This window comes from Trichomycterus rosablanca, chromosome 6, assembly GCF_030014385.1.
Source record: "Trichomycterus rosablanca isolate fTriRos1 chromosome 6, fTriRos1.hap1, whole genome shotgun sequence".
Taxonomy (NCBI): Eukaryota; Metazoa; Chordata; class Actinopteri; order Siluriformes; family Trichomycteridae; genus Trichomycterus; species Trichomycterus rosablanca.
Window position 1 is genome coordinate 44,355,090 of NC_085993.1, and position 23,440 is coordinate 44,378,529.

The 23,440-nt window shown below is 36.7% G+C and overlaps 1 protein-coding gene across 1 annotated transcript; it reads right to left on the reverse strand.

Annotated features, from left to right (window-relative positions):
* Nucleotides 1–7,481: 7,481 nt before the first annotated feature.
* LOC134317335 (transmembrane protease serine 9-like) lies at nt 7,482–20,920 on the reverse strand. Its single transcript, XM_062998148.1, has 12 exons — nt 20,872–20,920; nt 19,818–19,838; nt 19,556–19,724; nt 19,144–19,418; nt 18,830–18,975; nt 17,461–17,642; nt 17,355–17,362; nt 9,490–9,510; nt 9,165–9,339; nt 8,793–9,067; nt 8,508–8,653; nt 7,482–7,661 (listed from the first exon to the last, which is right to left on the reverse strand). Exons 1-12 carry the CDS (start codon nt 20,918–20,920, stop codon nt 7,482–7,484), a joined length of 1,647 nt encoding a protein of 548 aa, XP_062854218.1.
* Between the last annotated feature and the right edge of the window lie 2,520 nt (nt 20,921–23,440).

Here is a 23,440-nt window from a genome sequence, read left to right on the forward strand (position 1 = left end):
TTTTGTGATACACTGTATATTTATAACCTTATGATTTAGAACTTGAGTTACCCTCCTACATTCAGATACACTTTTGATGTACTCCAAAACTGTTTGTTTCTGGAACTAGATGCTAACAAACTGTCATGAAGCTCAATTACTAAATACCAAGCTGTTCAGTGAGATGTAGTCCATACTGAGTATTACACTTGTGATGTACTGTTTATCGAATCCCACTGTGGTTGCACTTTCTGAAAACTTCAATGTTGGTACTGTGTTTTGTACATAATTCAGATTTATACGTGTTTCATGTTTTGTAGACATTTCACTTAACTGTATGGTGCTTTGTTAAACATTTTCCATTTAAATGAATTCTGATTGCACTTATTGTATTGTATTGTATTGTATGCTGTATTGTGTTAAAGACGTCTGATTCTTACACTGATCAGCCATAACATTAAATATATAACATTACCTCGTTTCTACACTTACTGTTCATTTGTGTGAAAATTATTTGGGTCAAAAATAGCTGAACTGTGGTGGATTTTGATCCATTTTGATGCTGAATTTAACAAAAGTTATTTATATACTGCATTTTCATACTGCAAGTTCTGTATATGTTCTAAAGTTCTATATAACATGTAAGAGCTGCAAAATTTCACAGTAATTTAAAGTGTTATGCAGACAAATCTTAACCTACTTCTAATTTTTTTGAGCTTATATTTTTAAATGAAGAAAAACAATTTAAAACTACAGGTAACATGTTTTAGGGAAAAATGCTTTTATTTTGACAGTTTATTAATGTATTTCAATAATAAAAAAAGACAATTTAACAGATAATTTTTGCAATACCTCTGACAGTTAATTTAAAATTGGGCTTTTGCTAAGTAAAATTACATGGTTTTTTTTGTTTTATATGCTAATTTCTTGTGATAACAGTAGAATATATCTGTACTTAAACTTTTCTTTATCATTTATAAAGAGAATTATTCTGTTTTTTAGAGGTGTATGACACTGTTCTAACAATTAATATATGTTAAAAATAGAAGATTTCATGAAAATATAGGACAATTTCCTGTAAAATTACAGTGATAGATGTTAATTATGGTAAATATAATTACCGTTTTTTTACAGTTTATCTCCGTTTTAAATTTTACAGTATTTTTCAATTTTTTTACAGGCATTCTCTGGCGCCCCTGCTGCCAGAAAAATACCGTTTTTTTACGCTTTTTTTTTTTACAGTGTATTTAAACCACTGCTTAATTAAAAGACCTTTCAGTAACTTTTCATGATGAAATGTAATCAAATTGAAGTTTAACAGAGAAAAAGACCAGAGTCATATTTGTATTACCATTTATACTCGTCAGAATGTGCAGCCTTATTAAGAGGTACAATGAGCAATTACATTTAAAAAGACTACACCCTAAACTACACTCCACATCTGGACATCTTACCATCTGACCATGAGCCTGTTGTTCATCCTATTTTAAAACCATCAGCATTTAATTTCAGTTTTATATCACATTAAGTTCTCTGTAACTATTGTGGCTGTTTCCAGGTGTACCTAGACCACCCAGTTAATGCTGTCAGGTTAGGGATTTACCCTGTTACATGTCATGCCAAAATAAGTATAATATGCTTATTCCATTGTCATCTGGAACTTTAAGGAAGTGCTTACTGGCTGAAGTTTAGTAAGTGTTTTCTAAACCTTCAGTTGACAGTATACACTCAAAAGACCAAGGGAACACAATTGTGTCAGCAGGATTTTTATTGGTTATTTATTTACATTTCTGGAAATAGGGCGCAAAGTGGTGCTGTGGCTTTAGAGGTCACCACAAAGAATCATTCATCTCCGTCTTGCTCCGTCCTTGGTGGAATTTCTGCATAGAACTGATGTACGTACCTTTCTTTGTTTAATAGAGTTTCATGTTGCATTTCCTGATTCAGCAGGGTGATGAGTGACCACATTCTATGTAGCTGTGTTTATTACAGAAGACTTATGAAAAGCACATTCAACAGTGGTTTAGCAACCTTACATTGTGAAATGTTGGGTTTTTTGTTGAAAGAATGCTCTTTTTGATGCTTCCTAAGATATACACCGATCAGCCATAACATTAAAACCACCTCCTGGTTTCTACACTCACTGTCCATTTTATCAGTTCCACTTACCATATAGAAGCACTTTGTAGTTCTACAAGTATTGACTGTAGTCCATTTGTTTCTCTACATACTTTTTTTTAACCTGCTTTTACCTTGTTCTTCAATGGTCAGGACCCCCCACAGGACCACCACAGAGCAGGTGTTATTCAGGTGGTGGATCATTCCCAGCACTGCTGTGACAATGACATGGTGGTGGTGTGTTAGTGTGTGTTGTGCTGGTATGAGTAGATCAGACACAGCAGCGCTGCTGGAGTTTTTAAATACTGTGTCCACTCACTGTCCACTCTATTAGACACTCCTACCTAGTTGGTCCACCTTGTAGATGTAAAGTCAGAAACGATCACTCATCTATTGGTGCTGTTTAAGTTGGTCATCTTCTATACCTTCATCGGTGGTCACAGGATGCTGCCCACAGGGTGCTCTTGGCTGGATATTTTTGGTTGGTGGACTATTCTCAGTCCAGCAGTGACAGTGAGGTGTTTAAAAACTCCATCAGCGCTGCTGTGTCTGGTCCACTCATATCAGCACAACACACACTAACACACCACCACCATGTCAGTGTCACTGCAGTGCTGAGAATGATCCACCACCCAAATAATACCTACTCTGTAGTGGTCCTGGGAGAGTCCTGACCATTGAAGAACAGCATAAAAGGGGGCTAACAAAGCATGCAGAGAAACAGATGGACTACAATCAGTAATTGTAGAACTACAAAGTGCTTCTATATGGTAAGTGGAGCTGATAAAATGGACAGTGAGTGTAGAAACAAGGAAGTGGTCATAATGTTATGGCTGATCGGTGTATATACCCAGTCATGATTACCTCACCTGTTACCAATTCATCTCCTCATTGTAAAATGTTTAAAATGGTGTAACTTGATTATCCTTTAAACTTTGCACTCTTATTTTACCTCTGTCTAAACCTTTCATCTGTGGTTTGCAGGCGTTAAATTAAAAATTAGTTAACATTAGGAGAATTAACAACTCACAGATTCTTGTTGTTACTGCATTTTGTGCACCCAGCATGGTTTCACTATGTGGGGACCACTCCTGAAAATGGGTTGTCACACCACCTCCGGGGCAGCTCGCTCACTCAGGGTGGTTCCAAACATGACACCCGCAAACTACCACGATGCCACTTAAAAACCGGTTCAGACCAAGCCCTGCATCCTGGTTCCAGAGAGCAGCAGGTTTACCTGACAGAGGAACTTGCAAGTGTGAAAAAGATAAATTGTAACATATAGAAAGACTTTCAGCTGAATTAATGCGAACGAGGCGCCAATTACTGTCAATTAAAATAAGCCAATACATCAGTCATCTGTGCCTCCATGCCCCCTCTGTCGGCCAATAGGCAATGCACACTCTTTTACATGAGCAGCATTTTGTGATAACCTGTTTACTTAGCTTTCCAAAAAAACTGTTTTGAAATTTTAATTAAATGTACATATTTAAATGTATTCAATTTAATGTACATACAGTGTATCACAAAAGTGAGTACACCCCTCACATTTCTGCAGATATTTAAGTATATCTTTTCATGGGACAACACTGACAAAATGACACTTTGACACAATGAAAAGTAGTCTGTGTGCAGCTTATGTAACAGTGTAAATTTATTCTTCCCTCAAAATAACTCAATATACAGCCATTAATGTCTAAACCACCGGCAACAAAAGTGAGTACACCCCTTAGTGAAAGTTCCTGAAGTGTCAATATTTTGTGTGGCCACCATTATTTTCCAGAACTGCCTTAACTCTCCTGGGCATGGAGTTTACCAGAGCCTCACAGGTTGCCACTGGAATGCTTTTCCACTCCTCCATGACGACATCACGGAGCTGGCGGATATTCGAGACTTTGCGCTCCTCCACCTTCTGCTTGAGGATGCCCCAAAGATGTTCTATTGGGTTTAGGTCTGGAGACATGCTTGGCCAGTCCATCACCTTTACCCTCAGCCTCTTCAATAAAGCAGTGGTCGTCTTAGAGGTGTGTTTGGGGTCATTATCATGCTGGAACACTGCCCTGCGACCCAGTTTCCGGAGGGAGGGGATCATGCTCTGCTCAGTATTTCACAGAACATATTGGAGTTCATGTGTCCCTCAATGAAATGTAACTCCCCAACACCTGCTGCACTCATGCAGCCCCAGACCATGGCATTCCCACCACCATGCTTGACTGTAGGCATGACACACTTATCTTTGTACTCCTCACCTGATTGCCGCCACACATGCTTGAGACCATCTGAACCAAACAAATTAATCTTGGTCTCATCAGACCATAGGACATGGTTCCAGTAATCCATGTCCTTTGTTGACATGTCTTCAGCAAACTGTTTGCGGGCTTTCTTGTGTAGAGACTTCAGAAGAGGCTTCCTTCTGGGGTGACAGCCATGCAGACCAATTTGATGTAGTGTGCAGCGTATAGTCTGACCACTGACAGGCTGACCCCCCACCTTTTCAATCTCTGCAGCAATGCTGACAGCACTCCTGCGCCTATCTTTCAAAGACAGCAGTTGGATGTGACGCTGAGCACGTGCACTCAGCTTCTTTGGACGACCAACGCGAGGTCTGTTCTGAGTGGACCCTGCTCTTTTAAAATGCTGGATGATCTTGGCCACTGTGCTGCAGCTCAGTTTCAGGGTGTTGGCAATCTTCTTGTAGCCTTGGCCATCTTCATGTAGCGCAACAATTCGTCTTTTAAGATCCTCAGAGAGGTCTTTGCCATGAGGTGCCATGTTGGAACTTTCAGTGACCAGTATGAGAGAGTGTGAGAGCTGTACTACTAAATTGAACACACCTGCTCCCTATGCACACCTGAGACCTAGTAACACTAACAAATCACATGACATTTTGGAGGGAAAATGACAAGCAGTGCTCAATTTGGACATTTAGGGGTGTAGTCTCTTAGGGGTGTACTCACTTTTGTTGCCGATGGTTTAGACATTAATGGCTGTATTTTGAGTTATTTTGAGGGAAGAATAAATTTACACTGTTATATAAGCTGCACACAGACTACTTTTCATTGTGTCAAAGTGTCATTTTGTCAGTGTTGTCCCATGAAAAGATATACTTAAATATCTGCAGAAATGTGAGGGGTGTACTCACTTTTGTGATACACTGTATGTGCATAGGATCATAAAAATTTTTTTTTTTTATTTACAATTATATTACATCATTTTGCCAATTGTACCAAGATAGAAATTGCATTTCAGGGTAACTGTCACGAATGAATCAAGCCTCTCTGCTCCTGGAGAGTGCCTAGGTGCCACGCCCCACTCTCCAGGAGCACTCACAGTGTAGAGACAACGACCCTTTTGATTGGTCCCCGGCTAAACTGTAAAAAATATTAATACATCCATGTCAAAAGTGTTTTCCACATGTACAGCTAAAGTACCTTGTTATATCCTAATGTGCAACATATTTCAGTATAGCGAACTGGTTTTATAACCTTCCATTACTAATTTACCCTAGTTTTTACCACAATAGTTTAAACATTACTAAGCTCAGTCAAAAGTCAAACAGTCCGAAAAGCAACAGAGGTGGCTAGCTAGCTTTGCTATGAGTTGCATTTAAAAATATGTTAAAATGTAAGCTCCTTCAAAGTTCAAACTCAAAGAAACAACAAGTTAGTTGTTAGTTTAGTAAAAACCCACCTTAACTTCACTCAATGTTCGTCTGAAGAAAAACGTAAAAAAATGTTGTATCTTTGTTTTCATCCAGAGAAACGTCCCTCTTGTGCGCATGCGCACCATTTCCACTGTTGCTCGCCCAACACAGTTTTTTTCTTTGGACTTGAAATGTTGACTGAAACCATAACTCCTAATTCACTGAACATAGGGTTAGGGTTAGTTGAAATGTAAAAATGCTACAGCTGAAGGCACAACATAATTTTTGTTTTTGGGGTAACTATTTTTATATTTTATGTTGTGCCAACACTTGTTTTTATATTCACAGAACATAACTAAACAAGGATTTTTTTTTACAGTGTAATCATCATCAGGAATATAAGGAGGCAACTGGGGGGGACTCATTGGAGACTATTTTGGATTTGAATTGAACTCCGATTTGTTTGCTGTTGCATTTGATTCCGTCCGTTTGTCAGTCCGTCAGTTAGTTAATCTTTGCCTTGTTTTGGTTTGTTTGTTTAGTTTGTTTTGTTTGCCCTGTTAGTTCCTGTCTGAGTGTTAATGTTCATGCTTTGTTTTGTCTTTTGTTTTGGCTTCTGTTTGTCTTATTCATGCCTTGGTTAGTTCTGTTCCTGTTTGTATTAGTTTAGTTCTTGTTTAGCTTTGTTGATGATTGATTAGTGATTCTGTCTTGTCCCATGTTTTTAGCTTAGCTTAGGGTATATGTTTCCTGTATGTTTAGATTAGCATTAGTTTAGTGATTAGCATAGCATTTAGTTTAGCATTTAGCTTGGTCCCTGTATGTTTAGATTAGCATTAGCTTAGTGATGAGCATAGCATTTAGTTTAGCATTTAGCTTAGTCCATGTGTGTTTAGCATTAGCATAGGTTTCATGTGTTTAGCAGTTAGTGTAGCATTTAGATCAGCATTAGCCTTGTTCATGTTTAGTTAGCATTTAGCTTAGCATAGGTTACGTGTGTTTGTATCTGGTCTTGTTATAACCTATCTTGTGTTTAAACCTGTCTTGTGTCTTTGTTATTATTAAACTCTTTTTGTTAAATACATCTCTGCGTGTGTGTCCGTCCCCTCTTGTCTCGTCCTAGCCCATAAGCGTTCAGTAACACCCTTGTAGACCTTGTGTTGAAATGTTATGTTTAATTTCAGAACAGGGTGTTTTTTATTTTTCTATTAAAATTTGTGGTACAATTCGACTTATTTACCAATAGCCTTAAGTGAAATTGTATTTAATTCTGCTTTAGTCCAGAAACACACCACACATGGCATAAAAAAACGACTCAGCAACAAATAGACACATGCAGAAAAATGTTTATTGTTACTAATTCATTATCATAGTAAATTAATCATATAGAATTTTGAAGGTTTAATAGCAATATGTGTGCTGATTATTATTTGTTATGGCTAATAGAAACATCAGTACTGCAACCAGTCTTCCTCCACCAAGGTGCTAGAACCTAATAAGACACAAACATATATTATGAGACAAAAACAGAAAGATGAAGGACTTGTTATTATTTTTTGTTGGTGTGGTTATGATCCAGTCATTTTCTCTGAAATATATATATATGGTTCATAAGCTGCTAGCCAGCTCTTTCTAAACATAGAAGAAAGTAACCTAACTAAAACAGTAACTTAATCCTACTTAAACCAAAGAATAGAGACTGATTAAGCTGGATTAACAAACCTTATAACTGCCCACACCTTTAGACGATAAAGCCAGGCAGGTTTGATTTGAGTGTACTGGTTATCCAGGTCTGATACTGGGACACACGTGTGTACACACCGGGTGAGTTAGGATCAGCACAGCCTATACCCCAACTAGTGATGCCAACCTGAACCCAGGCTGTATTCTTCTTAGTTACCATAGGACCTCCGGAATCACCCTGTTAAAGTAAAAAGGAAGGGGGAGAAAAATTAATTAAAATTTATGGGACTGAGAATAGTCCACCAACCAAAAATATCCAGCCAACAGCGCCCCATGGGCAGCATCCTTTGACCACTGATGAAGGTCTAGAAGATGACATCCTGAAACAGCAGCAATAGATGAGCGATCGTCTCTAACTTTACATCTACAAGGTGGACCAACTAGGTAGGAGTGTCTAATAGAGTGGACAGTGAGTGGATCTACTGATCCACTCATACCAGCACAACACACACTAACACACCACCACCATGTCAGTGTCACTGCAGGGCTGAGAATGATCCATCACCTAAATAATAACTGCTCTGTGGTGGTCCTCTGGGGGTCCTGACCATTGAAGAACAGGGTAAAAGCAGGCTTAAAAGGTATGTAGAAAAACAGATGGACTACAGTCAGTAATTGTAGAACTACAAAGTTCTTCTATATGGTAAGTATTGCTGATAAATGGACAGTGTGTGTAGAAACCAGGAGGTGGTTTTAATGTTATGGCTGATCTATATAAATAAAACTGTGCAATATTATAGTATGAGTGTGTAAAAACACAAAAAATTTGTGTTACAAAGATCACATATTCAGATATTTTTTTATCTAAGGAGCCGAAGAGAACTATTAATGGGCTCATGCACATTTTAAACCTTGTAATATGAAATATAAGAGTGATTATCTGTGCATTTACCATGTCTCCAAACCACACCGATTTTAGTGTAGAAATATAGGTGTAAATTATTTAATACACATAGATACAAAAGAGAACAACTTTATTTATATATATATATATATATATATATATATCTGTCACTTTGTGTACCTGGCAGGTGTCCTTGCCTCCTTCAAGTAGGCCAGCACAGACCATGTTCGAGGTAATGGCTCCAGGTCCCAGCAGATAATCACAGAGATTGTTGTTCACTATTGGCAGTTCAGCCTCTTGCAGCACACCAGGAGAAGGTACCGCCACTACATACACAATGAATATAACAGTTGTAGTTTAACTACTTTTGACACAATTTCCTCACGCCAGCCCTAAACTGGCTCAGTCAAGGAGAGATTGACTAAAAAGATTATGCCATGAGTGCATACATATACAGTATGTTACCATTATAAGCAATGTCGCCCCAGCCAGTGATCCAACATTTGGTTCCAGCAGTTGAAGTGCTGCCCTGTGCAGCCAAGCACACAGGTCTGATGTAGTCTGTGAAGGTGACAGAGGAGGACAACTGCAGCAGGGCAATGTCATTGTCGTTTGTTGCAGAATTGTAATTGGGGTGAAGGACCAGTTTTGTCACACGCCTGGAAATCTGATTAGGATTGGTGCCCCGCTGAGTCTGTTTTCCAAAGTACACAACCAGGTCACCGGCAGCGTTATAGGTTCTGTAGATAATAAGAGGAGTGAGTGTGAGCAAGAAAGTGAATACGTTTGTCTTTTGCTTCTCTGAAAGTTTTGTTACTGATTAGATTTGCTAGTCGCACTGACCTGGAGAAGCAGTGGGCTGCTGTCAGAACCCAGTCCTTGTTGATGAGCGATCCACCACAGAAGTGGTAACCTAAGTAAAGGCTTTGTAAACTAACCTGCCATGGCCATGCTCCTGCAGTGGCATTCTTTCCACCCACAATACGGGTGTTTAAGGGTGCGCGACCACATACTGAAAAATAAAGAACCATTTGTTACAATTCATTTAGATCAAAATGCCATTTTTGTTTGTTTTGTGTTCACAAAAACATATTTTAGAAATTCAAAAATTTTAGGAATATCTAGAGCTACCATGTGATTATAGAGTAAGAAGAGTACTTACCATTCAGCTGACAAAGAGAACCTGCAATGAAACAGAGCAAACATCCCAATAAATCAATACAGCATAATCTGTACACCTGTTAATGCATATTTTAAATAATATAAATGTAGATAAATTATTAAGTGAGTACTAGCCTATAACAAGAATCTTACCTTTCACAAGAAAGAGCAGAGCAATCACAAAACACCCCAACTTCATCATATCTGCACTTCTGCGTCAATCTGTGTCTGCCTCAGCAAACTGTTTCCTTGCATGATTCTCATACTCTCTTTTATATTCTGTATCATGAAAATCTTAATCCATCCATCTATCCAATCACTGTGTTACATTTTAAAAATTATGTTATCATCACCACCTCCTACCATTTCTTATGACGTCACAGACATCGCATGAGTTTCAGGTGCTTAGTAAGGGATAAAAATGTGCATAGTTCCTTAAAGATGTCATGTAGGGGTTTAGTGGAAGTGTTGTAAATTGTGTTCTTCCTTCTGTACTGTAAATAAGAACATTAAGTACTTACAGGATAAATAATTACTGAAGGAACTCTTAATAAAGTAGTAGTACAATGATGTATATACTGTACGCTGCTATTTTTTCACAATAAATAACATTGCTAAATCAAATAATAGAATTCACATTTAATAATGTTCTTTTTAAGTTTATTAGGAAAAAAGATTGGTATATGTATTACTATGACAAGTAATCAGCAGTAATTTGCTACATATTTATAGAGCACTGCTCGTTTTGACAGTCACATCATTAAAGCAGCCAAGCATTTACTACCTTTATGTAAGTGTAAAAAATACATTATAATAAATTCTGTAAACAAAACACATTAGTAAGGTTTTAACGCTCCTCAGTCAAACAAGTACTGCCATTCTTGTCCATGTGCTGGTAACATCCCGAATTGACTACTGTAATTCAATCCTATTTGGCTTACCTCATAAATCATTACAAATACTCCAACTAGTCCAGAACTCCGCTGCACGGATTATCTCTATGTCACCCTCAACTAAACACATCACTCCAGTTCTCAGAGAGCTTCAATGGCTCCCCATAAATGATCGCATACACTTCAAGATCTTATTATTCACATTCAAAGCTCTACATGGTCTAGCATCCTCTTACATCTCTGATTTACTCCAAGTCTACAATCCCACCTGCACTCTTAGGTCTTCCTCATCCTTCCAGCTTTCTATTCCTTCCATCCTATTCATATCCGTACTATCAATTGTTTCTCTACTTTTAAATCCCAACTTAAAACTTACCTCTTCAAGCTAGCCTACTACTAATATTTCGAACTTGATTGGTACTAGTACCCCAATATTTGTTTAACATTGATTACATTTGACTGTTTAAAGATTGTATTGATTTTATGGATGAGTTTGTACTGTTTTTTTTTTATTATATTGATTTAATTTTATTTATCTTTATTGACTTTTCTATTAGATTTTAATGGTTTGTTGATACCTGTTACTTTCTTGCTTTTGTAAGGTGTCCTTGAGTGTTTTGAAAGGCACCATCAATAAAATGGATTATTATTATTATTATTATTAACATGATCGGTAACGTCCAGAACATTTAAACATTCATTAAGAACAAACAACCCCAAGTTTTCCTCATTAAATTTATATGCATTATGAGCAAAAACTATTGAAATCAAATGTGTATATATATATATATATATATATATATATATATATATATACAGGGGTTGGACAATGAAACTGAAACACCTGGTTTTAGACCACAATAATTTATTAGTATGGTGTAGGGCCTCCTTTTGCGGCCAATACAGCGTCAATTCGTCTTGGAAATGACATATACAAGTCCTGCACAGTGGTCAGAGGGATTTTAAGCCATTCTTCTTGCAGGATAGTGGCCAGGTCACTACGTGATGCTGGTGGAGGAAAACGTTTCCTGACTCGCTTCTCCAAAACACCCCAAAGTGGCTCAATAATATTTAGATCTGGTGACTGTGCAGGCCATGGGAGATGTTCAACTTCACTTTCATGTTCATCAAACCAATATACTGTATATATACAGTATATATATACAGTATATTAGCTATCTTATGTAAGCTGCCATTAAATAATATTAACAGAGAAGTAAAAGAGGGCATTTAGTCACAGATTTAATCATAAAAAATAGCATTTGGAAATTGTGTCTTTCTCTAAAATATGGTGGGTCAAAAATATACATACTCACTGTCCATATTATTAAAAGCATGGTCTGACCTTCCTAATGAATACTTGGATGCCCAAAAACAGTTTGGGGGTTGTTAGTTAGCTAATATATAAAGTTAACCTCTCAATTGTCACTGTATAATTTATACACTGGGGTAGCACTGTGGCCTCACAGCAAGAAGGTTCTGGGTTTGATAGTCAGTCCTCAGTCCAGGTCCTGTGTGGAGTTTGCATGTTCTCCCCATGTCTGCATGGGTTTCCCCCGGGTGCTCCGGTTTCCTTCCACAGTCCAAAGACATGCAAGTGAGGTGAATTGGAGACACTAAATTGTCCAAGACTGTGATCGATATAACCTTGTGAATTGATGAACCTTGTGTAATAAGTAACTACCGTGAGTCTGTCATGAATGTAACCAAAGAGTGTAAAACATGACGTTAAAATCCTAATAAACAAACAAACAATAGTTCACACACTGATTAAAACACTAGAATAATGAAAGGTTCTTTCTTGCTTTGAGAACAACCTCAGTTGTTGAAAGAAGAAGAAGGTGTTGAAAATATTCCTTTAAGATTTTGATGTATGTTTACCAGAAGCATCAGATTAAATCCATGGATTCATTCATCCTGATAAATCAAAATACTGAATTTACAATCTGCATATTACAGCAGATTTATCAGTCTGGGTCATTTTGTTTTTATGTGGTGTTCTGCTCTTGTAGCTCCTCTGTCTCAAGGCTTGACATGCTGTGCATTCTGGAACGCTTTTTTACTTACCACTTAACATTCTGTTAACAAGCAGTTTGGCCACAGTCAATCAGATCACAATTTTAATGTTTGATATAGACATTAGAAGTTGTTGACCCAAGTCTGTATAACTTTGTATGGCTTTTATTTATTGTGCTGTGTTCTTTATAAAGTGGCCATTAAGTGTACAGCAACTATGATTAATAATATAACTGGTGACTTTTTTGTGGCTATTTGAACAGGGCTAGTTTGTTTAATAGGTACGTTGGTCAGAACCACCAATAAACAGGTCTGTCATCATTTAAAAGCCTCGGAAACATTCGGTCAGTTGAGCTTATATTTGTAATGTAATTTGTAATTGTATATAAACTCTCTATTTTACTGTGTAAACGTTTGACTATTTACTTTCTAATAATCTTTTCCACTTATTTAAAGTTAAATATACCCTTTTTACATGAGCACAATGAGGTCACCAGCTGTATTCAACCAAAATCTCTAACAAAAAATCAGAAAGTTTATAGTGCATTTTTATAAAGTCCTTTTTTAGAAAGGTGTTTAACTTACTTAGGAACAGATTAATTTATTAAAATCCCTAAATCATTATTAATCAATACGACATATTTCAAGTATATGTAAATTTTGACTTCAACTATATGCTGAATTTATAAACAGTTAATAAGAAAAATGTCTGAAAGTATAATGAGCAATAAGGAAATACATTAATAAGGAAACAAACGTCTGGTTTCTGTGTGTCTACAGGTGTGGGGAGATTTTTTTTTCATGACTGCTAGATGATCGTGAACATTATATTGTTGTACCATAAGCCCTGTGAGTTACGTGACGTGCTTTTAACTGAAAATACAACATCTTAATCCAGCACAAGTTAAACCTGTATGAATTAAAAATGTTTTTATTGCTTTTACAAAATGTTCTAGCCAGTGTACACTCTATCCAATAAGCTAATCTGTTGTTGATTTTTTTGCCAGTAATTTTCTGTACTGTTTAATATGTCTTTTATCTGATTTTGTGGAGTGTAAATGTGTATAATATGCTGCCACTGTAGTATATAGATTCAAGATTTAAAGTAGCTTTATTGGCATGACTGTAGAAAACAATATTGCCAAAGCATTACAACAATAATAACAAAATTACAAAAGAAGCAAAAGATGACAATAGAACAATAATCAATAAAAGTAAATAGAGTATATTTAAATATTTATATATTATATACATTTATATATTATATATTTACATTTATATTTATATTTAGAGTACATACAGTATATACTGTATACATACACTTATGAAGTTAACTGCTACTGGCTGTATGTCAATTTTGTACACACAATTCTGTGTCTTTTTTGTTCTCTTTTTTCTTCATTTATCCCCATGTTCAATCATTTTGGTTATTTATGTATAACAATCAGGTTTTTTAACCTAAATGCTAAAACTAATTTCACTGTATCAAAAAATCTTCTATTCTATTCTATTCTGCTTTGCCTCTACAAAATCACTGTATACAGTTAGGATAGTAGTTAATACCTGTTATCTTAAATGACCTGGAACCCATCCCAATTATTCTGGTTGCTTTCTCTTACAGATCCTTTGTACTGTAAGAGTATAAATTATAAGTGATAAATTCCTATTTAATGGTGTTTGACCAGCGTTGGGAATTTACATTTACATTTTCAGCATTTAGCAGACGCTTTTGTCTAAAGCGACTTACAGTACTGTGACAGTATACAGTCTAAGCAAGTAAGGGTTAAGGGCCTTGCTCAAGGGCCCAACAGTGGTAACCTGGCAGTGGTGGGGCTTGAACCAGCGACCTTTTGATTACTAGTCCAGTACTTTAACCACTAGACTACAATTGCCCTTTGAACTGAATTTATACAAGACGGCAACAAACAATATTAATCTGTCATTACACTGTACTAATATGTAGCTTATTTGAAGGTTATTTGATTTATTCTGTGTGAGTCCAGTGAGTGGGGCATTCGTGTCTAATGGCACATTTTCGTATTAAAAAATCAATGTAAGGACAAATAATTCAGGCATGCAATGAAACTGGAAGCAACATAATTTATAAAACCAAGAAATAAAGAAAGAACAAGAATGAAATATATCACAGGACAGGGCAGGTTGGTTTCAATGTCAGCTTCAGGTTAAATTACCTAGTATGTATGTATAAAAAAATTTATAAGAGAGTAAAAAAGGGGACAGAGTTCTAAATGAAAGCAAATAGGGTTCAGCACTTTGTATGTATATATACTGTATATATATATATATATATATATTTTTTTTTTTCCCCTTATAACTATCATAATTATCACTGAGCTGAACATAAACACTCTAAAGACCAAGAGCACTAATATATTTTAATCTGACAACAAGCTTGACCAAATTCATAAACTATTAAACATCATACATTATGATTTCTTCAGAGGTAAAGACAATCTCGGAATGGCTCAATGCTATGAACTAAGTGATGAATGTCCTGTTAATCATATGCTCTACCTGGTTTCCTGGTTTGCCTGTGGTTCTACAGTAGTATCTATGTTGTAGTACTATTTAAAGTCCAATCATGTTCATTACTACCAGTATAATGTTAATGATAATGTTAAGAAAATACTTCCAGATCAGCTATTACAATTAAATTGTCTGGTCATTGTGGAAATGCTTGTTTATTTAAATGTATATTTTGTTTTATTATTAAAAATCATTTCTAAACCAACCTTGTGTATTTGCATGCCAAACACTCTTTACTTAACAATGTTCACTTATAGTACAGAAAAAGACTTAATTAATTAAACAGCTTCTGATGGAATAACAGTGAAGTTCTACTGTACTTGAAAGTCGAAATTATTTCGAGATTAAAGTAACTATTATTCTTAAAGTTGAAATATTATGGCCATAGCAACCTCCTTGTGTTCAAATGAGGGATGTTCATGATTTGGTAAAGTTATACTTTCGTATCAGTTTCACAAATAAAGAAATCCTCAAACTCCTGCACATCAGCACCAGTTTGTTATTAGTATAAGGACGCTGAAACGGCTTTGCAATAAACTGGGTTTATTTAGAAGAATGTGTGCCACCCGTGCACTCGGCGTCTTCATCGTCACCAGTACTTCAACCGAGCCTTATGGACTCGTACAATAAACTAAAGCCATATGGCATCGCTATAAATGATTGCATTGACGGGTTTAGTCATCGTCATGTGGATGGAAGTGTACAATACAAACAACAACCCAAAAATAATCTTGGGTTACTGGATAACCACAGTAACCCTCATTGGAGGCTGCCGTCCAGGTACTGAGACCCGTGCTTCTCTGAACTGACAAGCCTACGACGGCTGCAACTTTATTCTCATAACCATTTCGACTTTATTCTTGTAATATTTTGACTTTATTCTTGAAATTGAAATTATACGACTTTATTCTCAATATTGAAACTTATACGACTTTATTCTCAATATCGAAACTAATACAACTTTATTCTTGAAATCAAAATGTATACGACTTTATTCTCAATATCGAAACTTATACGACTTTATTCTCAATATCGAAACTTATACGACTTTATTCTCAATATCGAAACTAATACAACTTTATTCTTGAAATCAAAACTTATACAACTTTATTCTTGAAATCGAAATTTATACGACGTTATTCTCAATATCGAAATTTATACAACTTTATTCTTGAAATCAAAATTTATACGACTTTATTCTCAAAATCTAAACTTATACGACTTTATTCTTGAAATCGAAATTTATACGACTTTATTCTTAAAATCGAAATTTATACAACTTTATTCTCAAAATCAAAACTTATATGACTTTATTCTCAAAATTGAAACATACGACTTTATTCTCAAAATCGAAATTTATACGACTTTACTCTCAAAATCGAAATTTATACGACTTTATTCTCAAAATCAAAATTTATACGGCTTTATTCTCAAAAAATTTTGTATACGACTTTATTCTCGAAATCAAAATTTATACGACTTTATTCTTAAAATTTAAACTTAAATGAACTTGGCTGTCACTTCTGCTAAGCCCCAAGCCAATTCTGAGTGTGGCATTAGTGGGTTATTTCTTTAGACTATCAGAAATTTGAGGATTTAAATCCTAGCTCTGTCAATCCACCACTGTTGGGCGTCTTCTCTAAGCGATTAACCCTGTTCTGCTCCTCAAGCAGCATTTGATTTTAACCCTGTTCACTGTCTCTAAAAAAATTAATTACTTTTTATTTCACTGAACATTTATGTATATGTAAACTTGTAAAAATCATATTCCATTATGCATTTAGATTAAACTAGGTTAAACATTCTTAATGTAGAAAAGTTATGTCAGAACATGGTGTTTTTTTGTTAATGTGCAATGCAATTCTGCTAATTTACCAAATACCTAAATGTATTATTTTTAATTCTGTTTAAGACCAGAAACACACCTCACATGTCAGGAATGATGACTCAGAAGCAAATGAGCTCACACAGAGAAACATTGTTTATTATGACACTAATTACCACTAATTCTGGTCAGATAATCATATAAAGCTCTTGTACATGCAATGACAATATATGAGCTAAATCTCTTACTTTGTGATTCACGTATGCGGTTTTGCTCATATTACTAATATCATGTTAAACTAGCATTTATACACTTATATTTATTAGTGTGAAAAGTCATGTCAAGAGTGCTATGGGCTCCCAGAGGCATCCTGTAGTTCTGCCATCCTGGAGTTAGCACCTAACGAGACACAAGCATACATTTTGAGAGAGAGGCAGAAAAAAGACTTCAGATTGAAATTTTTGGTTGGTTAACAACTTAATTATTTTCACTACAGTCTAGATGTCAAGCTTTCAAAAAACAATAGGAAGTCACAAGCTTAGCTATTCTAAACATGAGACAAATTATGTATCTTATTTAACAAACACTGAAGGCTGATTGATGAATGGATTTACCATACTTAAACAGATTAAGCCACTGAAGTATACAGACTCTTGTGTTTGTGTTTGTCTTACCTTGAAACTGTTCGCACTAGTATTTAATAAAGCCAGGCAGGTTTGATTTTATTGTATTGGTTATCCAGGTCTGGTACTGGGACACACGGGTGTATACTCCGGGTGAGTTAGGATCAGCACATCCTATACCCCAGCTGGTGATGCCAGCCTGAACCCAGGCTGTATTCTTCTTAGTCACCATGGGACCCCCAGAATCACCCTGTTACAGAAGAGAAATGGACATTTTAGCATCAATTTTACCATCAGTTTAAAATACATTGTACTGTGTTGTTGGAGCAAGAAATAATTTTGTAAACATATTTTAGAACTGATGAGTGGGCACATTTGCCAAACAAATATGCAGAACACAGTAATTATCATGCACACTAGAAAGTTTGTATGAGTTATTGGAATGGGGCTGAGTCTGCCTTGCTACAGTGGTGCCAGAGGTGGGCCACACCTGCAAGGTCTTACAGTAGAAAATGAGCCCGATTTGCATGGTGCTTAACCAAGGCAGAAACAATACTGTGACTGAAGAACCACAAAATAAAAAGAGTAAAACTAAATGTAAAACAATGTAATACAAAGTAATAAAATAGCAAAAGAAAATCAGATCAAAATTTACAGCCCAAAGTGGAGAAATAGGGCAGGAAAGGGACAAAGAGCCTGATAACTGGTTGACACAAAGATGTTGAGATTATGAAGTGACTCTTCCAGCTGCAAGTAAAAGGAACCCTTCACCGTTAGTCATCTGTGCTTCCATGTCCTCTGCCAGTCATTAATGGCATGTCAGGTGGGCATGATACTGTAAAATGCAATTGCCTGTTGAGCTATACAGCAGGTGGGTCCGTTACACTTTAAGATACAGTGTAAATAATAATAATAATAACAATAACAATAATTATAATAATACTATGGAGAAAAAGAATGAAAAAGACAAGGATGAAAAATAGTGTGGTGCAGAAATTATTTTAATTATTGCATTGTTATTTTTCAATATATTTCAGCTAATGAACATAATAATCAACTATAGAGTACTTTTATATGACCTTGTGCAATAAAATTTGAGAGTGGTTTATCTGTGCAATCATCATGTTCCCAAACCACACTGATTTTCCCATGTTGTTTTGATTTATGATGAACAGTATAAACAAAAGCAGGGATATAAATACAAATAAATTCCTTAAGGATGCTACATTTGCATTTTACATTTACATTTTTGGCATTTAGCAGATTCCTTTATCCAAAGTGACCTAAAGTACTGTGACAGTATACAGTCTGAACAATTGAGGGTTAAGGGCCTTGGTTACCTTACTTGGTACCTTAACCACCTACACCTACCCTAACCAACTACATACAAAAGACCCCAGCTATTTATATATTATATTTGTCGGTCGCTTTGTGTACCTGGCAGGTGTCCTTGCCTCCTGTAAGTAAGCCAGCACAGACCATGTTCGAGGTAATGACTCCAGGTCCCAGCAGATAATCACACAGTTTGTTGCCCACAACTGGCAGTTCAGCCTCTTGCAGCACACCAGGATTAGGAAGCGCCACTAAACACACATACACAGTAGGAATCAGAATTTACCACTGAGTTTAATTACTGTTGACACAATTTTCTTACACCAGCCCCAAACTGGTTCAGTCAAGAAGAGATTAACAGAAAATATAAGCCGTGAGTGTATACATTTTCATAGGTGCATACATATACTGTATGTTACCATTTGAAGCAATGTCGCCCCAGCCAGTGATCCAACATTTGGTTCCAGCTGCAAATGTGCTGCCCTGTGCAGCCAAGCACACAGGTCTGATGTAGTCTGTGAAGGTGACAGAGGTGGACAACTGCAGCAGGGCAATGTCATTGTCGTTTGTTGCAGAATTGTACTGGGAGTGAAGGAACACTTTTGTCACACGCTTGGAGATTTGGTGAAGATTGGAGCCCTGCTGAGTCTGTTTCCCTAAGTACACAACCAGGTCAGAGGCAGCAACATTGGATCTACAGGTAATAAGAAAAGAGGACAGAAAGAAAAAGTCAAAGAGAGAGAGAGAGGAAACAGAAGGTTATTAGGTTAGTTAGGTTAGGTTAGTTTCCTCTCTGAAATCTTTGTGATGAAACTTGCTAGTCACACTAACCCAGCGAAGCAGTGGGCTGCTGTCAGAACCCAGTCCTTGTTGATGAGCGATCCTCCACAGAAGTGGTAACCTGCGGAGCGGCTGTGTAAACTAACCTGCCATGGCCATGCCCCCGGAGAGGCGTTCTGTCCACCCACAATTTTGGGGTTTAAAAGAGCTTGACCACATACTAGGAAATAGAGAAATAACTATTACGATCTCACTTTCATTAAATGTGTCTATAATAATCATGTTGTGAGTACAGAGTTATAAAAGTACTCACCATTTAACTGACAAAGAGATCCTGCAATGAATAGAACAGAGAAAACACTGAATTTAATAAGTTTAATCTGTGCAATAATGTGAAATTTAGATACGTCTTAATAAAACAGCCACTAAATCAATAGAGGAACACATTTATTAGCAAAACCTTTATTTTTCTTTGGAAACTAAATACAACATAACATTGTTTAGGAACTATAAAACTAAAATTAAGAACATGTGTACCTGCTGTAGACTTTTATGTAAGGAATCTGTTCCACATAATATTTAAATTTTTGTTTTATAAAAGTAAGTGACTTCTCTCCACTTACTTTAATCAATTATATGTTTGTAAAGTCTATCGTTAGAATACAGTGAAGCCTTTTTAAACTGTAAGTTTATTTGTTTATTAGGATTTTAATGTCATGTTTTACACTTTGGTTACATTCATGACAGGAGCGGTAGTTACTCATTACACAAGGTTCATCAGTTCACAAGGTTATATTGAACACAGTGGACAATTTTGTATCACCAATTCACCTCACTTGTACGTCTTTGGACCGTGAGAGGAAGCCGGAGCTCCTGGAGGAAACCCACACAGACACAGGGAGAACATGCAAACTCCACACCGAAGGGACCCGGACCGCCCCGCCTGGGGATCGAACCCAGGACCTTCTTGCTGTGAGGCGACATTGCTACCCACTAAGCCACCGTGACGCCCTTTTAAACTGTAAGACATCACACTCTATCTTTTGAGGCATGATATAGCTGTAAAAGATGTGGTGTCAGGATTTAGGTCAGAGATGCAGTGCAGTGAGAAATAGTGTCTGTGTAGTATGTTGTTTAATCCTGCAGAAAATATGTGCATGCAACTAGTGGGATAGGAGACTTAAATCAACAGAATTATCTTATTATATATTATCTTAGAATATATCAGTGGAATCTTTTAAAAATAATGAATTAAATCCTCATTGTTTTGTGCGCTATACAAAAAAAGTTAGTTTTTATTTATAACCTAACCATTGTATTAAATAATGAATTAGATAAAGGAATCAGATTGATGACAAACGTCTTACCTTCTAAAAGGAAGAGCAGGGTAACAGCTGCGCACCCTAACCTCTGCATAGCTGCACTCAACAATCTGTGCCTGTCTTAGACAGTTCAGCTGCATGATAATCATCTCTCTTTTATCCTCTTTACTGCCATTTCCATTTTATGACATCACCGAAGGTGCAAAACATGTAGGTGCTCAACAAAGGAAAAACAAACCGTGTGCACAGATCCTAAAAGTTGGCGTGTAGGGTTTAGTTCAAGATAATACAAAACTATTTGGTATTATTTTCAAACAATGACTCAACCCATTTGTATTGTTTCTTGGTTTATAAGGAGTTAATGTCATGTTTTATACTTTGGTTTAATTAATGACAGGACCGGTAGTTATAGATTACACATGATTTATCCGTTTAAGATTAAACACCATCACAGGAAATTTTGTTTCTTCAGTTCAGCAATAAACCCACAAATTAATTCATCAAAAGAGTGTTTAATATGGCTGAGATCAAGGCTCTTTATGAACATCAATCTTTGCAGAAATACATAGTCATGTTGGGACTGGAAAGGGCTTTCCCCAAAGTGTTTCTACTACCTGAAAGCAAATAACATATTACACATACACCGATCAGCCATAACATTAAAATCGCCTCCTTGTTTCTACACTCACTGTCCATTTTGTCGGCTCCACTTATCACATAGAAGCACGTTGTAGTTCTACAATTACTGACTGTAGTCCATCTGTTTCTCTGCATGCTTTGTTAGCCCCCTTTCATGCTGTTCTTCAATGGTCAGGACTCTCCCAGGACCCCTACAGAGTAGGTATTATTTGGGTGGTGGGGTATTCTCAGCACTGCAGTGACACTGACATGGTGGTGGTGTGTTAGTGTGTGTTGTGCTGGTATAACTGGATAAGACACAGCAATGCTGCTGGAGTTTTTAAACACCTCACTGTCACTGCTGGACTGAGAATACTCAATCAAAAATAGCCAATCAAAAATATCCAGCCAACAGTGCCCTTTAGGCAGCGTCCTATGACCACTGATGAAGGTCTAGAAGATGACCGACTCAAACAGCAGCAATAGATGACAGATCGTCTCTGACTTTACATCTACAAGGTGGACCAACTAGGTAGGAGGGTCTAATAGAGTGGACAGCGAGTGGACTCGGTATTTAAAAACAGTTCTGTTTTACCTCAGTTAAAGCAGTTGCACTTGTGTTTCATATTTCATTCTTGCATGTGTGTGGCTTTACTTCACACTTCATTAGTGAGGCATGTTCCGCCTCATTACAGCTTCAGAGCACATTTATCAAACTAGGCACATGTCAAACCCCACTGCATTCTGTTCGTGGCTGACAGGAGTGGAACTTGATGTGGTTCATCTGTTGTTGTAACTTACCTGTCACATGGCTTGATGTGGTGTTCCAGTAGAAATACATTTATGGTATACTCTGTTATACTACTGTTTTGTGAATTGTTGGATTACATCTGACCTCCCTGACACAATTGTTCTTAGCAGGTGAAATTTTGTGTGTGTTTGGGGGAGGGTGTTGACCTTGGCAAGAGGCCACTGTTCCATGACATACATTCAAATACGCTCTTTTAGTTAGACACAGGGAAATCACCAGCTGCATTTGAACATAATCAATAACAAAGAATTAGAAACCCATGTCATGACATTACTAAGATTTTTCCACCATAAATTAAAAAAATTAAAGTTGTTGTGTGTTTTAAAATGTTTAAAGTTTAGTAATCAGCAGGTTGCCGGTTCAAGCCCCACCACTGCCAAGTTTCCACTGTTAGGCCCCTGAGCAAGGCCCTTAACCCTCAACTGCTCAAAAATCGTGTTCAGTCATAACTGAAAGTTGCTTTGGATAAAGGCCTCTGCTAAATGTAAAATAATTTTAAAACAACCACAACAAAATATTTAAAAAACTTATGACTTTAGTCTAACTGTGTGTGGGTTAAACAGATAATAAAAGAACATGTTGACAGGAGTATAATATGTCTAGTTTCTGTGTGTATGAAGGTGTGGTAAGAATGTTTTTCATGGCTGCTAATTGAATGTGATCATTTGAATGTTGTACTTTAAGCTCTGGCTCTAAATTACGTGACAGCGCTGACTAAAGTACAGCATGCTAATCCAGCACAAGTTAAACCTGCATGACTTTTGTACAAACGTTTTTTCTATGCTGTGCAATTTTGTAAATAGATTTTACAAAATGCTGTACCTGATGTATATCCAACACTATATTAAACACCCCACTGTCACTGCTGGACTAAGAATAGTCCACCAACCAAAAGTATCCAGCCAACAGCATCCTGTGGGCAGCGTCCTGTGACCACTGATGAAGGTCTAGATGATGACCAACTCAAACAGCAGCAATAGATGAGCGATCGTCTTTGACTTTACATCTACAAGGTGAACCAACTAGGTAGGAGTGTCTAATAGAGTGGACAGTGAGTGGACACGGTAATTAAAAACTCCAGCAGCGCTACTGTGTCTGATCCACTCATACCAGCACAACACACACTAACACACCACCACCATGTCATTGTAACTGCAGTGCTGAGAATGATCCACCACCTAAATA

Excerpts from the sequence above, each read along its gene's own strand:
- LOC134317335 (XM_062998148.1), bottom strand. The coding sequence starts at position 20,920 with ATGCAGAGGTTAGGGTGCGCAGCTGTTACCCTGCTCTTCCTTTTAGAA. Across the intron at positions 19,725-19,817 it reads ATCTCTTTGTCAGTTAAATG|TATGTGGTCAAGCTCTTTTA; the intron begins GTGAGTACTTTT and ends TCTATTTCCTAG. Across the intron at positions 9,340-9,489 it reads TTCTCTTTGTCAGCTGAATG|TATGTGGTCGCGCACCCTTA; the intron begins GTAAGTACTCTT and ends TTTATTTTTCAG.